Below are 14150 nucleotides of genomic sequence, written 5' to 3'. Positions count from 1 at the left end.
AGATGTGATATTAAAGCTTATTATATTTCAATAAATTTTCTATGCATTAAAAAAAAAAAAAGTACCCGGAGTGGTGGTGCATGCCTGTAATGACGGCACTTGAGAGACTGAGGCAGGATATGAAGTCAAGGCTAGCCTGGGTCACGTAGGGAATCTGAGGCCAGCCTGGACTACACAGTGAGACCCTATATCAAAAAAAAGAAAAGAAAAGAAAAAGAAAAAAGAAAGAAAAAAAGAAAAAAAGTATGAGAGATCCTCAGTTTTCTTTTTTTTCTTTTTTTTTGCGGTACCAGGGATTGAACTCCAGACCCTGTGCTTGCCAGGCAGGCACTTATTCTACTGAACTATCCCCCCAGCCCTGAGTTTTCTAAGATTATTGGCCCAGAAAATTGCCACTTGAAGTGAATCAACATTTCTCTATAAAAAAATTTTGATTGAGATTTTACCTTGAAAAGTCAAATTTAAAATTATGAAAATCAAATTTTTATCATACATATAGCATAGTTTTTTTAAAAATTTATTTGTGTGTGAGTGTGTGTGGCCTGCTCAGCCCACCAGGGGGCGGGGCTGGCTGGCATGTGGTGCTGGGGGATTGAACCGTGGTCCCTGTGCTTTGCTAAACTCGTTCTAAGTAGGTGCTTTAGACCACTGAGCCATCTCACCAGCCCCGCATATAGCATAGTTTTAAGCTGTAACCTTTGCATTAATTCTCTGAAGGAAAGAATTAGTCAAACAGCAGTGTATACTTTTTGTGATGTTACATTTGACTTTGTTGTACAATTGTGAATTGGATAAGTTTTGCAAAAATATTAACGAGTTTCTTTCATTCGTCTGTTTTCTTGCGAGGCTCCTGCAGGGACATGTAGGTTGGCTCCCACTCTAGCTGTGCCAGAGCCTCCCTCTTCAGTGTCTGTGTGCACTTGGAGAAGTTCCCTGTCACTAATGTCATCACTTTAGGAGTATTGTACTCCTTCAGAGATTTTGCTGAAGGCAAATCAGTGGGCAAGAAGACTTGGATGGACCAGGACTTGGATGTGACAAACAGGCCTGATCTTAAGTGGGGACAGATTTGAATGAAGGCTAATTTTATAAATTGTAGGTTCATTAGTGATAATTTTTCAGCTGTAATTTTTATTGGAGCCTCAATGCTAAGGATTTAGATTACAAATATGTAATGATTCCTTTTTAATTGGGGCAGTTTTGCCTTCTTTGAGAGCATTTTGAAATGGCCAGCTTGGGGATGTGTCTTGATTGTCACAGTGACTTTGAGACATTGCTGTGTTCTCTAGGCAGGGAGTCAGGAATCTAAATTTTCTGAGTTAATGTGTTAACTTTCTGCTAACCAGAAACCAGCTTGGTTAGTTCAGGCATTTGTTGGTGGTTTGTTTTTGCGGTACCAGGGACTGAACTCAGAATCTTACACTTGCCAGGCAGGTGCTTGTGCTGCTGAGCAATCCCCTTGGCCCCTTTGGTCAGGCATTTAAATAGGCCTGGACATGTGCTATCTTTTCCAAAGCCCTCGCTTGGTAAAGTGATTCTGTTGACATTTATCCGTTGGCTCACCCTTACTGTGTGTTTGTGCCACAGAGTCCTTCTACGACACGTTTCACAGCGTGGCTGACATGATGTATTTCTGCCAGATGCTGGCAGCTGTGGAGACCATCAATGCAGCAGTTGGCATCACCAGTTCCCCAGTGATACCTTCCCTCATACAGGTACTGAGTGTTTGAGCTCAAGGGCGGGGAGAGAAGAGTTTAGGATTTTTCTAGTTGGAATGTAAGCATTTGTTGGTCTGAGTTATTGTTTGCATGGGAATAGCACTATTTTACTTGAACAGGAAGAAAAAATTTAAACTTCAGGGGTACTTTCCAAAGTAGACGTTTCAGGCCTCTTTGATTTGTAATACCCTCATGCAATCACAAAAGTATAAAATGAGCTTCAAATGTAGGCAGGCACAGGAAAACCTCCCCTCGGTCTCTTTGGTTAGCAGTGTCTTGCGTAGACAAAGGCAATCAAAAATCTGAGCCACTGTGGTTGTGCACCTCTAATCTAGCACTCGGGAGGCTGAGGCAGGAGGATTGCTCGGAGTCAAAGCCAGCCTGGGCTATATAGTGAGTTGAAGGCAAACATACACTACATAGAGAAACCTTGTCTTAAAATCCCCACAAAAAAGAAAAAAAAAAAATCTAGGAATTCATTTCCCTTTGAACTTTGTTTTGTGTACAGATATGGCTCTTCTGACTGGAGAATGGGGACCCCATGGGTTATGTCGTTTCCTCAGGTGACTGCTATCAGGAATGGTGCAGCAGAGTCTTTTTCTCTTTGTTCTGTTTCTCTGCTGTGATCACATACGAGTAAACGCCAGCTGCTGATGCAGGGGCTCCAGGTGACGGCTGCTTAGTCTGCCAGCTGTTGTGTTCTTTTTAATTATTATTATTTTTTTTTAACATTTATTGTGTGTGTGTGTGTGTGTGTGTGTGGCCAGCTCAGCCCACCAGGGGGCGGGGCTGGCTGGCATGTGGTGCTGGGGGATGGAACCGCGGTCCCTGTACTTTGCCAAGCTTGTTCCAAGTAGGTGTTTTAGACCACTGAGCCATCTCTCCAGCCCCTGTTGTGTTCTAATAGTATCAGTTGTAAGGTAGAGCAGCTCAATATTTTTTTTTGGTGGAACCGGGGATTGAACTCAGGCCCTTGCGCTTGCCAGGGAAGCGCTTATTCCACTGAGCCATCTCCCCGGCCCCAGCTTAATATTTTTTCTTTCTTTCTTTTTTTTGCAGAACTGGGGATTGAACTCAGGCCCTGCGCTTGCCAGGGAAGTGCTTATTCCACTGAGCCATCTCCCCAGCCCCTAATATTTTTTATGTAATTATTTTCCCCACTTTTTATTGTTGTTTTTTTTTTTTTTTTTTTTTTTTTTTTTTTTTTTTTTTTTTTTTTTTTCTTGGTGGAACCGAGGATTGAACTCAGATTCTTGCGTTAGCCGGTCAAGCGCTTATCCTACTGAGCCATCTCTCCGGCCTGCTTATTTTTTAAAGAGAATAAAAAAATAATTTAAAAAACCCATCGGGGTCAGGGCTATAGCTCAGGGGCTCAGCACCTGCCTGGCAAATACAAAAAAAGAAAAAAAAAATCTAGGAATTCATGTCCCTTTCTAGGTTCAATTCTTTGTAACCCCCAAAATTAAAATGATACAGAATTTCAGCGAGATGATATGGATTCAACTATGGTTGTTATATTACAAATTAATGTCTTTAAATTAGCTGTTCAGATTACCAGATATAAGCATGCAAAATTGGTCAAAAAAAGAAAGAAAAAACATGAACTTTTTTTTTTTTTTAATTTTATTTATTTATGTGTGTGTGTGGCCAGCTCAGCCCACCAGCGGGTGGGGCTGGCTGGCATGTGGTGCCCGGGGGATTGAGCCGCGCTCCTGTGCTTTGCTAAGCTTGTTCTAAGTAGGTGCTTTAGACCACTGAGCCATCTCACCAGCCCCAAATGGATTTTTATTTTATTTTATTTTATTTTTGGCAGAACCGGGGATTGAACTCAGGCCCTTGCGCTTACCAGAGAAGCGCTTATTCCACTGAGCCATCTCCCCAGCCCTTTAAAGGGCTGATTAGATTTTTTTTTTTTTTTTGCGGAACCAGGGATTGAACTCAGGCCCTTGCGCTTGCCAGGGAAGCGCTTATTCCACTGAGCCATCTCCTTGGCTAAAGCCTTCTTTTGCAAAAAATACACAGGTAGATTAGGTGGCCTGGTGAACTCTCCTGCTAAAAAGGCAAGAGGCAGGAAAGAAGAATAAGCTGCACTGATGAGCTAGGTAACTGCTAGAACGTCCGCAGAGAGGCCGCGCGCTGGGATTGCCAACACCAAGAGTGAACGTAAACTTCACTTCGCTGGTCTCACAAGGCACAGGAGGGAGGTACACAGACTTTAGATTCTGACACACGTCCTGATTTTCATGAGTGTCTTCCCAGTGAAGATTCAAAACAACTGCACAACGGTGGATTAGACGCCCTGCCCCGCCTCCCCCAGGCCATGAGCAATCTGTGGAAACACAGTTGTTTCTAATGTTGATCCTGCTAGAGGTGGGGAAATACCCTTAAGATCTGTGATGTAAATTCCTAACTCCTTGGTGGTTAAAAATTCTCTAGTCATAAATCTTACTTGAAGTGAACCTTAAGCTGGGTGTGGTGGCACCCACCTATAATCCCAACACTCAGAAGACTGAGGCAGAAGTTTTGTTGGGAGCTGCATAGCAAGACCCTGTCTCAAAAAACAAAACCAAAACGAATTAATGATCATCAACTGCTATTGCCCTCAGAATACGGAAGTGACAAACACAAGTCTTTTCTGTAAGAAATACCTTTGCCCAGGTTTGAAAGAATTCCCAGTATTGCTTCCAAGGAAGACAAGAGGCCTGCAGTCAAAGATTGTAAGACAGACAAAATAAAACCACCGAAAACAAGGCATTATGAGCAAGAACCATCAGGCATAACCAGTGAAGCAGAGTGGAGTGACTGGCAGGTACCAGTTACTTACTGGCATGTTCGAGGGCTGAGCTCATTAAAGTGTGTTAGGCAGGCACAAATAGTCATGCTTTAAACTATGTTTGAAAGTATGCATGGGCTTTAACGCTGCAGGTACACACACACGAAAGTACCTGTCTACCCAGAAAGACTTGTTTGGGTACTTTTATCAAAACTGGAGTAGAGTTAAACTAGTTTAGCAGTTAAACCATTTAACTTGTATTTAGTGATGTTACATTTTAGATAACACATTTGTATGATATATAAATATATGTCACTTATGTACAAGGGGTGCTCAGAAAGTACAGTGAATGTGGAAACATTTTATTACAGCAAAGGACACATTGCCATTAACCCACCTCAGAATACTTCCCTTCACCTTGGGCACTTATCTCCTTGTTCTCACTACTTTATGAAGCAGTTCTGGAAGTCTTGTTTGTGTATGTCTTCACGAGACGTAATCAAAAATACAGTGAATGCTGCTGCCAGATATCATCCAATAGAAAGGCAGGCTGGTAAAAGCGTGGCATGCCCTCACCTACCTTATTCACTGAGTCAGGTCCTGTGCAACTTCTGGCTCTTTCCCCAAATCAAAATGACATGAAAGGTCGATATCTTACATTAATTTAGGACATCGAGGCAGCCACAACAGCACAACTAAAGATACGAAAGAGGACTTCTGGAATTGCTGCAGAAAGTGGCAAGAATGCTAAGTGTGTGGGAAGCAAGAGGGAGGATTTTGAGGGGGATTAATGGCAATGTATCTTTTATAGTAATAATTTAAAAAATTTAAACACATCTCAGTTGTACCTTGTATATATTTTAAGATTTTTCTCCTTTGGTTTTTTTAATAGCTTCTTGGAAGAAATTTCATTCTGTTTATCATCTTTGGCACCATGGAAGAAATGCAAAACAAGGCTGTGGTTTTCTTTGTGTTTTATTTGTGGAGCACAATTGAGATTTTCAGGTGGGTGGAAATGACAGGATGTTTGATGCCTGTCCCTCTCAGGAGCAGCTCCCTTCCTGAGGGAGTGGCTTTCTTGGCCAGAGTTTCATTTGGTTTGGGACTCAGATCACATATGTGGAGAATTCGGGCTTCACCAATGTGCTCTGCAGAGGTGAGGCAAATTTTTTTAAAGCAGTGATGGAGTCATGATGGCGATGTGCATGCTAGGAGCAGAAGGAGTGAACAGGGAAGGGAAAGAGCCATCTCTTTCCTTTGAGGATCTTGATTTTGTGTGGCAGAGCCTTGAGAGTCAGTCCATGAGGAAAATCCTTGAGGAGCCTGGCCTAGCACAAGGTGGACAGAGCAGTCCAGGTTGGACAGATGGGTCAGGTTGGCCTTCTAGCAGGGATGACAGACACGACACGAATGTTTCACCACAAGATGTCTGAGGTTTGCAGTTGGCTTCTTTCCCAATTTTTCCATTCTCAGTTACCACTGGAAGAAAGGCTGTTTTAAGAAACGGATCCATTTTTAAGTATTGCTCTTCTCTACCAGCTCCACGTGTCCCTTGCTTCTTCCTTGCTCCTGTGCAGAGCAGCAGGAGCTTTCTGCAGAAAGGGAGGAGGGGTGTGTCCAGCACACCCATACTACAGTCACAGGCACTGGCTCTGGCTGGCCTGTCCCCACGTGTGCTGCCTTCATTTGCTCCTTTCAGGGGGAGCAGAGTGTGTCGATTGGCTTCCTGGCTCTTGGTGTGTTTGCTGGCATTCTGACAGTTACTAACTCGAGGGCATAGCAGTAGCAGCCCGAGTCATATCTTAACCTTGCTCTGTATGCCAGGGTACTGACTGGGTCCTTACTGTGAACTTTGACTATTTGGGAAGAAACAGCTTTATTATGATATAGTATGTTTGCTTCTAGATTAGAGGCCTTTCATGTTTTTTAATTGGGATAACAGTTCATTTATTCAGAGACAAAGAGTCTGCCATCTTTACTCATAGGATCACAGATAAGAGCTGGGAGTAAAGCCAGAGACATTGTCAGCAGCCAGCCCATGCGCTAGACAAAGAGCTTCCTGTGAGAGTTGGGCTTGGGGCCCTTGACCGCGAGAGTCTCCTGATGAGACTTTGGGTAGCCAGCCCAGGCCTCTCTTCCTCTGAAGAAGCTGTATGTTGCTAATAAGAATGGATGCCTGTATGTTCCTCAATGATATTCTAGGCTGTACTCAGAACCCAGGTGGCCGGTGACATATATACTGTGTCCTTGTGCTCCACAGGTATCCCTTCTACATGCTTTCTTGCATTGACATGGACTGGAAAGTGCTCACGTGGCTGCGTTACACTGTTTGGATACCTGTGTACCCCCTGGGATGCTTGGCTGAAGGTATTTTTGGGAACCCCAGGTCTTGTAGCTTTACTGTTTGCGTACCAGGTACCTGGGTGGCCATTCCCTTCTTCCTGCCTCTGCCCGGCCTTGGTCTGGTAGGTGAGGCATTGGACTTCTCCATGACTTTGTCTTGTTCCCACCTTCCTTAAGAATTCCTGGTAGCCACAGTACTCCAGAGAGTGCTGGAAGTCACTGTGTGACATTTGGAAGTCGTGTACTGCATGCTTCAGTTATATATTTTGAATTTTACAGAGTTCATTCTTTTTTTGGTTCTGGGGATCAAACTCAGGAGCTTGCACTTGCCAGACAGGTGCTTATGCTACTGAGCTATGTCCCTGGCCCTCCAGGGTTCATTCTTATTTTGAATGAGTTCACTGTATTCTGACACTTAGTGAATGAGTTGGGATTTTCTTCCATTTTGAGGGCCAGGACACAAGAGCCTACTGCCATGAGTGTTGTCCCCTATCTTCCTGTTGGTGGCTCTGAGGCCTCTTAGGAACTCGAGGGGCAGAAAGCACAAAGGGAGGAGGGGCACGTCCCACACACCCAGATTGCAGTCCCGGGCACTGGGGCTGGCCGGCCTGTCCCCACATGTGCTGCCTTCATTTGCTCTTAACGAGCTCTCATCTCCGTTTGCAGCTGTCTCAGTGATCCAGTCCATTCCAGTTTTCAACGAAAGCGGAAGATTCAGTTTTACATTGCCATATCCAATGAAAATCAAAGTTAGATTTTCATTTTTTCTTCAGATTTATCTTATAATGTTATTTTTAGGTAAGTATTGGCTCTATGATAGTCTTTTTCCTTGTCATTTCTTAAGAGGGTAGAGTTAAATGATTCAGAGTTAGACTTACTTACCTTGTTAAGTTGTCTGGCACGTCTGTAATCCCAGCACTTGGCAGGATGAATGAGGCCTGCAGATTGCTCTGAATTCAAGGCCAACCAGGATTACATAGTGTGTTCAAGGTCAACCTACAATAACATGGTGAAACCCTATCTCAAAAACCAAACCAAAAAGACCCTAGAAGAAACAAAATGAATTCTTTCTAAAAGAGTAACATAAAGGTAGAGACAATTTACTTCACAAAAACAAACCCACTAGCAGAATATGCTGCAGTACATGAGGACTCCTTCCTAAGAATCCGGTGGTTGAATCATGTTCTTGAAGTGCTCTTGGTAATTGACACACCATTCCAACCCTGGCACTGAGGACGGAAATGGGGGCCTCTGCACTAAGTTAGGTCTCTAGCCCATCCATCCACCTCCCCATCCATCCATCCACTAGCTGAGGCAGGATTTTACTATGCAGTTCAGGCTCTTCTTGAACTTGCAGCAGTCCTGCCTCAGCCTCTGGAGTGCTGGGATTACAGGCATTGGCCACTGTAACTAGCTCTTTTTATTTTTCATTTCTTTCTTTTTGAGATAGGTAGGATCTTACAGAGTTGCCCAGGCTGAGCTCAAACTTACAGTCTTCTTGCGTCGTCCTACCATGAGACATTTCTTGATGAAAACAGTATAAAGAGCCCTTTTAAAGGAGTTGGAGCCAGGCCTGGTGGTACAACGTGCATGACAAATCAGCTGATTGGGAGGCTGAGAAAGGATCACCTGAATTCACAAGTTTCAGCTTAGTCTGGGCAACACAGCAGGACCTCATCTCATAATTTAAAAGCTTAATGGTAAATAAATAGAGTAGGAAGCTCATCTTTAGTTTCAGTAGCATATTCCTTATTTAGATGTTAGAGAGGCTGGCTGTAGGCAGTATAGCTGGGAACAAGGAAAAACTCAGGGGTTATCATAAAACTTTCCAGGTAATGGTAGGAAAGTGCCCTGCTGGTCATGTGTGAACTGCTTTCTTGCTAATTTACATTTACATAAAATAAAGTCTTAATTCATGAAAACTAAGAACTAAAGGAGGAAGAAAAGTGAACTTTTACAAATGCAAAAGACTGAAGGAGGGTAGAGAGTTTTGGGCCTCTTGGAGGTCAGCTACCCCAGATGGAGAGGAGCCTGAGGTGCCCTGAGGCCTGTGGTGCCAGGGGAAGGAGCCTGGAGCTTTAGGAGCTATACAGGACATCAGCACACATCACAAGCCCAGGCCGCTTGCAGAAGGTTAACTTTACTTCCTGTTTTCTACTTCAGCAAAGGGTATACCCTACTTCAGAAAGACTTCTAACCCAAAATGTTTTAGACCTTGAAGGGACTAAGGTAAAAGAGTATCTTGCCCAATCACTAGGCTCTGTGCATGGGCATAATGAAAGTACTGAAATGGAATAAGCTTGGAAGACATTTAAAATACTTCACTACAAAGTGAGAGAGGTAGAAATATTTTAATATGCTCTAATATTAGCAACTGTTCCTTGTACTGTGCACCTTAACTTGCAGGCTTTTGTATGTAGTTTGCCTGTAATGGATCATGTCTTAGTTACTTTCTTTTCCTTGCTGAGACAAAATACCAAACATCCACAAATTAAGGGAGGAAAGGTTTGTTTATTTTTATTTATTTATTTGGAAAGGTTTGTTTAGCTCACAGTTTGTAGAGGTTTCAGTCCATAATCGGCTGGCTCCAAGGCAGGGCGCCATGGCAGAGGGGCATCGCAGAAAAGAAAGCAGTTCATGGCAGGCAGAAGGTAGCACAAGAAGCAAGCAAAGGACACACCTAGCCTCGTTCTGCTCCTTATACTGTATCCAGGCTAGCAGAATTAGAGCAGTGCCAAATCAGTGAGTGGACTGATTTAGTAATCCCCCAGCCTTAATCCCAGCATCATATACTATAGATCTAGCCACCTCTGAAAAAGCCCCGGCTGTGACTGCATGGGGCTTTGGGGGTTATCCAGACATGGCCAGAATATGTAAATAGTTGCTTTCTTACTCTTTAAACTCAATTAAGTTCTAAATTTACATTTATAAATTTGAAGCAGTGTGCCAACTGGTTAACATTTCTATATACATCAAGGTACTTCTGTACATTTATTCAGTTTTTCATAGCAAGTTTGTGTTTCTTTTCTCTTTCTTTCTTTTTTTCTTTCTTTTTTTTTTTTTTTTGAGGAGCCAGGGATTGAACTCAGGCCTTTGCCAGGCAAGTGCTTATTCAACTGAGCTAGCTCCCCAGCCCTCAAGTAAATGTTTCTAACTATCAGAAAAATGAGGAGACTCAGAACCTACTCAGTGGCCAAGCAGGGTTCAAATTTCTGACCCTGAAACGCTGTGGTTCCTAATTACTGAACTGGACTTACTGCAAAAGTGTCCCAAACCTTTTATCTGCTTTGATTTTGAAACGGGGTCTCATTTGCTGTCAGGCAGGTCTTGAACTGACAGTAAGTAATCTTTCCTCCTTGGGCTCTCAAGTAGCTGGGACTGCGTGGTGTGGTTGGCTTGTGTCATCCCTTTTAGACAGTTTAACATGTGTTCTTAAGGGAGCCCTGAGTTTAAAATTAGCTTGTCTTTACAATGAAAGATTTGTGTCTCTCATTGTAAACCCCAGGGGAAGAAAGACCAGCAGGACTGCACGGTACGTAAGAAATGTGCAGGGGAGGAAGGCTCTGCCTCTCGCTCTGCACTGCCTCCGCAAGGAGCTGGCCAGGCAGACAGTGGGCAGTAGGGATGTGATGAAGGAAAGAAGCACAAGTGCAAACGATGTTTGCTAATCAAAGATTTTGCCTGAAATTTTTATAATGAAATGTGGGACAAGATTAACTTACAATCCCTGCCGAAGGAATCAGCCTGTCTCTGGTGCACACTACTGATTTGCTCTAAGTTATCCGTCCTGAGCCTCCACAATAAACAGTGCTGTTAGACATGAAAACACAAGCAGTGTCTGCCCCTGGCCCCCAAGGGCTTCTGGTTACAACCAAGATTGTCATTCTAATCCATCTCTTTTCTTTTGCAGGGTTATATATAAATTTTCGTCATCTTTATAAACAGCGCAGGCGGCGGTATGGACAAAAAAAGAAAAAGGTCCACTAATCAGATTTAGAAGGCACCTTGCCAGTTTGAGCCTAATCTGTGATTCTTACAGTTTTACCTTCTTGTACTGATGTAAACGTTTTTTTAAAAGTTAAACAATTAAACTCTCAGTGAGGCTATCTCCCTTTCCACAGTAACATTCCTGAATTTGCTGTATTATCTTAGTGTAGTACTTGCATGACATGGATTCCCGATATCTGACAACAGGTTCTTTCTTGTGTGTGCAATTAATGACAGCACAAGCTCTGCCCCAACCCATTCTGTTCTTTACATGCCAGAGACTGTTCCAGCGCTGTCCCTACAGGTTCCGAGCACTCTTACAGTTGGGCTTTGTTCTTTTTCCCTATTAGTGAAGAAAAGCAAGGCTATATTGCTTTACAGAACGCCATTAAAGTGACTCAGGCAGGAACTAATATTCTGTACACTAAGGCTTACTTGCATAGTGGGAGGGAGGGCACTGACTTTTTGAAAATCAAGTATACTTGGTCATTGAGGAGTCTGAGTCAAGGCAGTGCTGGAGAGCAATTTTGCACCTGATATCTTTTAGCCTAACAATGTCTGTCAGCACAGTGCTTATTACAATAGTGCTTACCAGAGTGGGCATTGAAGAGGCAAAGGTGATTTGAGAGAATCCAAGCAGAACCTTGGAACACCATGGTCACTTCATTGCTAGGTAAATCGGGACTGTTTTCAACTCTAAAGAAAGAGGAGACCTTGTTTAGAAAACATTAGTTCTGAACTTAGGTGGCTGTAGGAGTCAGAAAGAAATGCAGACCACATTGACCGAACTGGCACAGATATACCTGCCCAGCATGTAGCCCATGGCCACTAGAAAGTCAACACAGGCCAGCCTGGAGCAGGCCCTGCCCACCTATAATGCTGTCTAACCCGGGCACAGGCTGAGTCAGAGCCCACTGCCTTGAGCTGGAGGAGTCCACTTCCTGCATATTTCTCTGAGAGAGGGGGAAGGCTATACATTTTGAACCTCAAAAACATGTTTTTTGTGCTGTTGTTGGGTTGGCTTTATTTGTCTGCAGTAGGACACTGAAAAAACAGGAATTTTGGCTGGAAAATGACCTGCTGGTCCTTTACTAGGGATCCTTGGTAGGAAATGCACAATGGGGAACTGCAGTTTAGCCATTATGGTTGGCCCCTGTAAAGACACATCAGTTTCCTCCGGTACATTCCATGTAAACCAGGTAAAATAAGTGTTAGAAGTAACACTTATACTAAAAGAATTTAAGGCATAGTTGCGCCTTCTGTTCTGCAGTCCCATGTTCCTGGAGAAAAGGAGATTGGTCAGCTTTGATTTGAAGTTTCCAATAGCAGAAGCTATTTTAAAAACTGACTGCACTGAAGGGCATTTTGCATGTCTGTCACTTCTGTCAACAGCTGTTCGTACTGACCTGCTGTCCTCTCACCTGACTGTAACCGGGCAATCAGCTGTGCAGTAGATGCTGTGTTCTCGTGGCAAAGCCCTGTATTCTTAGTGATCGTTAAGAGCCCCTTTATTGCTGTCTGAGGAAGACTGTGTATTTATATTAAAATATTTGCAATCAAAATCCTAAGAACGTGTTTTAGAATTATTTACTGGTCTTTTAACTTGTTTAGGCAAAGTATCATCTAGTAGTTCAGCATAGTAAACCAAAAACAGTTGTTCTGGTTGAGTAAACCAAAAACAGCCTGAGGGAGTTCTGAAGGCTCAGTACAGCTGGAAAAGCATCACTGGTGCAGATAAAACCAGCGCGGGTGGCACAGCATGCCTGAGGTGCTGAAGCCAGTGGGTGACTCAGAGCCTGGGTGACTCAGAGCCTGGCTGACTGCATAGCGGTCCGCGGGACCTGGCTTAGGAAGCAGAAGCACAGCCTAATGAGGACTGGACAAAGGGGTCAGTGTGGACCTCCAACGAACTTCTGGATTTATTAATCTGTGTCACTATATTCAAGTGACAGGACAGACTGAGGGACATTGGACCATTAGTTTCTCAGTGAAAGTATGCTATAGAAAATCAAGTATTTTATTTTCATTAAAAAACCAGGAATCATTTTATACATATGTGGTTGCTGTTTAAAAGTTTGTACTCAAGATACACCAAAAGCACCCAAGCATTACTATCATATTTTACCAAGTTTAAGCAAAATTCTGGAACTCGGTAGTATTCAGTTTGTCCTCAAGTCCCAAGCAACCTGGGCTGCCTCTTCAGCGAGGATTGAAAATGTGCTTACAGCTGAGCACAATCTGAAGGGATACTTGCAGGATGTGATAGTCCTCGCCAGTGTTTCCTGAGGCGGCGGCAGGCAGGGCTCTGTGCTCAGCCTCCCTAAGATGTGTCCCTCATGGGAGCAATGGCTGAGACACCCCAAGCCAGGAAGCTAGGGTTAAGCCAACCAGCCAGCCCCTTTCCACCCCTGCAGCTCCTCACACTGGGCAGTCTTGCCAGCCTGCAAGGGGTGCTGCTGAGCCAGGCTCAGGAAGGCCTCTGGGTGGCCATGTCAGAGGTGAATGTACTGAAGTCCTTTTCAGTTCAAATTAACCCCCCATGTCGGCTCACATTCTCTCTGCACTGCTGCCAGAGAAGTCTGTGTGCAAAGGGGTGATGTTATGGTCGTATGCAGCGTACTCAGAGGTGCCGGTGCTGGCCAGCTTGAGCTGCTGAGCGGCGTGGGTGAGCTGGAAGGCAGCATCGGGGTGCGCTGTGTCTGGCAGCAGTGTGCACTCCCGCTCCAGCATATCAGCCACACCCTTGAGCAGGTCCAGGAAGCCAAAGGCCAGTGCGGCCTTTCGCAGACGGTTCAGCTCCTGAAACACAATGAAGACCAGTGTTCCTGAAATGTGCTCTCTTCCTCGAGTACCTTGTGAGTGCACAGCTGATGGTCCATTCTCTTTGCCCCTCAACTTTCAGGAAGCATTCTGATATGAGCACCAGTGTCTACGCAGAGAAGCCAGCACTGAGCGCGAGGAGGTAACTGATGGGCGCTTCCTCAGCAGGTGGCCAGCAGCTAGGTGGGGAAGACCGGGCGCTCGCTCTGTCCGCACAGCAGTGAGCAAGTACGCAGACGTGGTGGCAGGCACTCTGCACACATCAGGTGCTCACACTGCCCTGTGGTGTTGGGGGCTGGGACAGCCTTGCTCCACTCCCAGAGGCCGCTTACCCTTCGGTGCCTCTCCAGCGTGGGCTTGCGGTAGCCAGGCTGTACAGGAAGGACTGCCACACGGGTGGCAGGGGTAGGGCAGGGGTGGGGACGGAAACACAGGAATGGAAAGTACCCGCCAGGCACCTGGTGTGACTGGACAAGCTGCAGAGACTCTCGGTCTCAGGCCTAGTCATA

General features: G+C 44.5%; 2 protein-coding genes across 4 annotated transcripts in view; one reads left to right on the top strand and one right to left on the bottom strand.

The window, feature by feature from the left end:
• Hacd3 (3-hydroxyacyl-CoA dehydratase 3) overlaps positions 1-10942 on the top strand; it is a 38907-nt gene extending 27965 nt beyond the window's left edge. Inside the window, exons 9-13 of the mRNA XM_023712645.1 lie at positions 1588-1715; positions 5384-5496; positions 6752-6858; positions 7501-7632; positions 10745-10942. Coding sequence (XP_023568413.1) covers positions 1588-1715; positions 5384-5496; positions 6752-6858; positions 7501-7632; positions 10745-10821 — 557 coding nt within the window. The 3' untranslated portion in view covers positions 10822-10942. The remainder of the gene's footprint in view (positions 1-1587; positions 1716-5383; positions 5497-6751; positions 6859-7500; positions 7633-10744) is intronic.
• Positions 10943-12815: 1873 nt separating this feature from the next.
• Positions 12816-14150, bottom strand: part of Ints14 (integrator complex subunit 14) — a 30735-nt gene continuing 29400 nt past the window's right edge. For all 3 annotated transcript variants that reach the window (XM_004628806.2, XM_023712574.1, XM_023712575.1), the window contains one exon: positions 12816-13620. In XM_004628806.2, the coding sequence (XP_004628863.1) occupies positions 13369-13620 (252 nt within the window). In that variant the 3' untranslated portion in view covers positions 12816-13368. The remainder of the gene's footprint in view (positions 13621-14150) is intronic.

Source organism: Octodon degus, unplaced genomic scaffold, assembly GCF_000260255.1.
Source record: "Octodon degus isolate 3935 unplaced genomic scaffold, OctDeg1.0 scaffold00026, whole genome shotgun sequence".
Taxonomy (NCBI): Eukaryota; Metazoa; Chordata; class Mammalia; order Rodentia; family Octodontidae; genus Octodon; species Octodon degus.
Note: the sequence above shows the minus strand (reverse complement) of the source record. Positions and strands in the feature narration are given on the sequence as shown.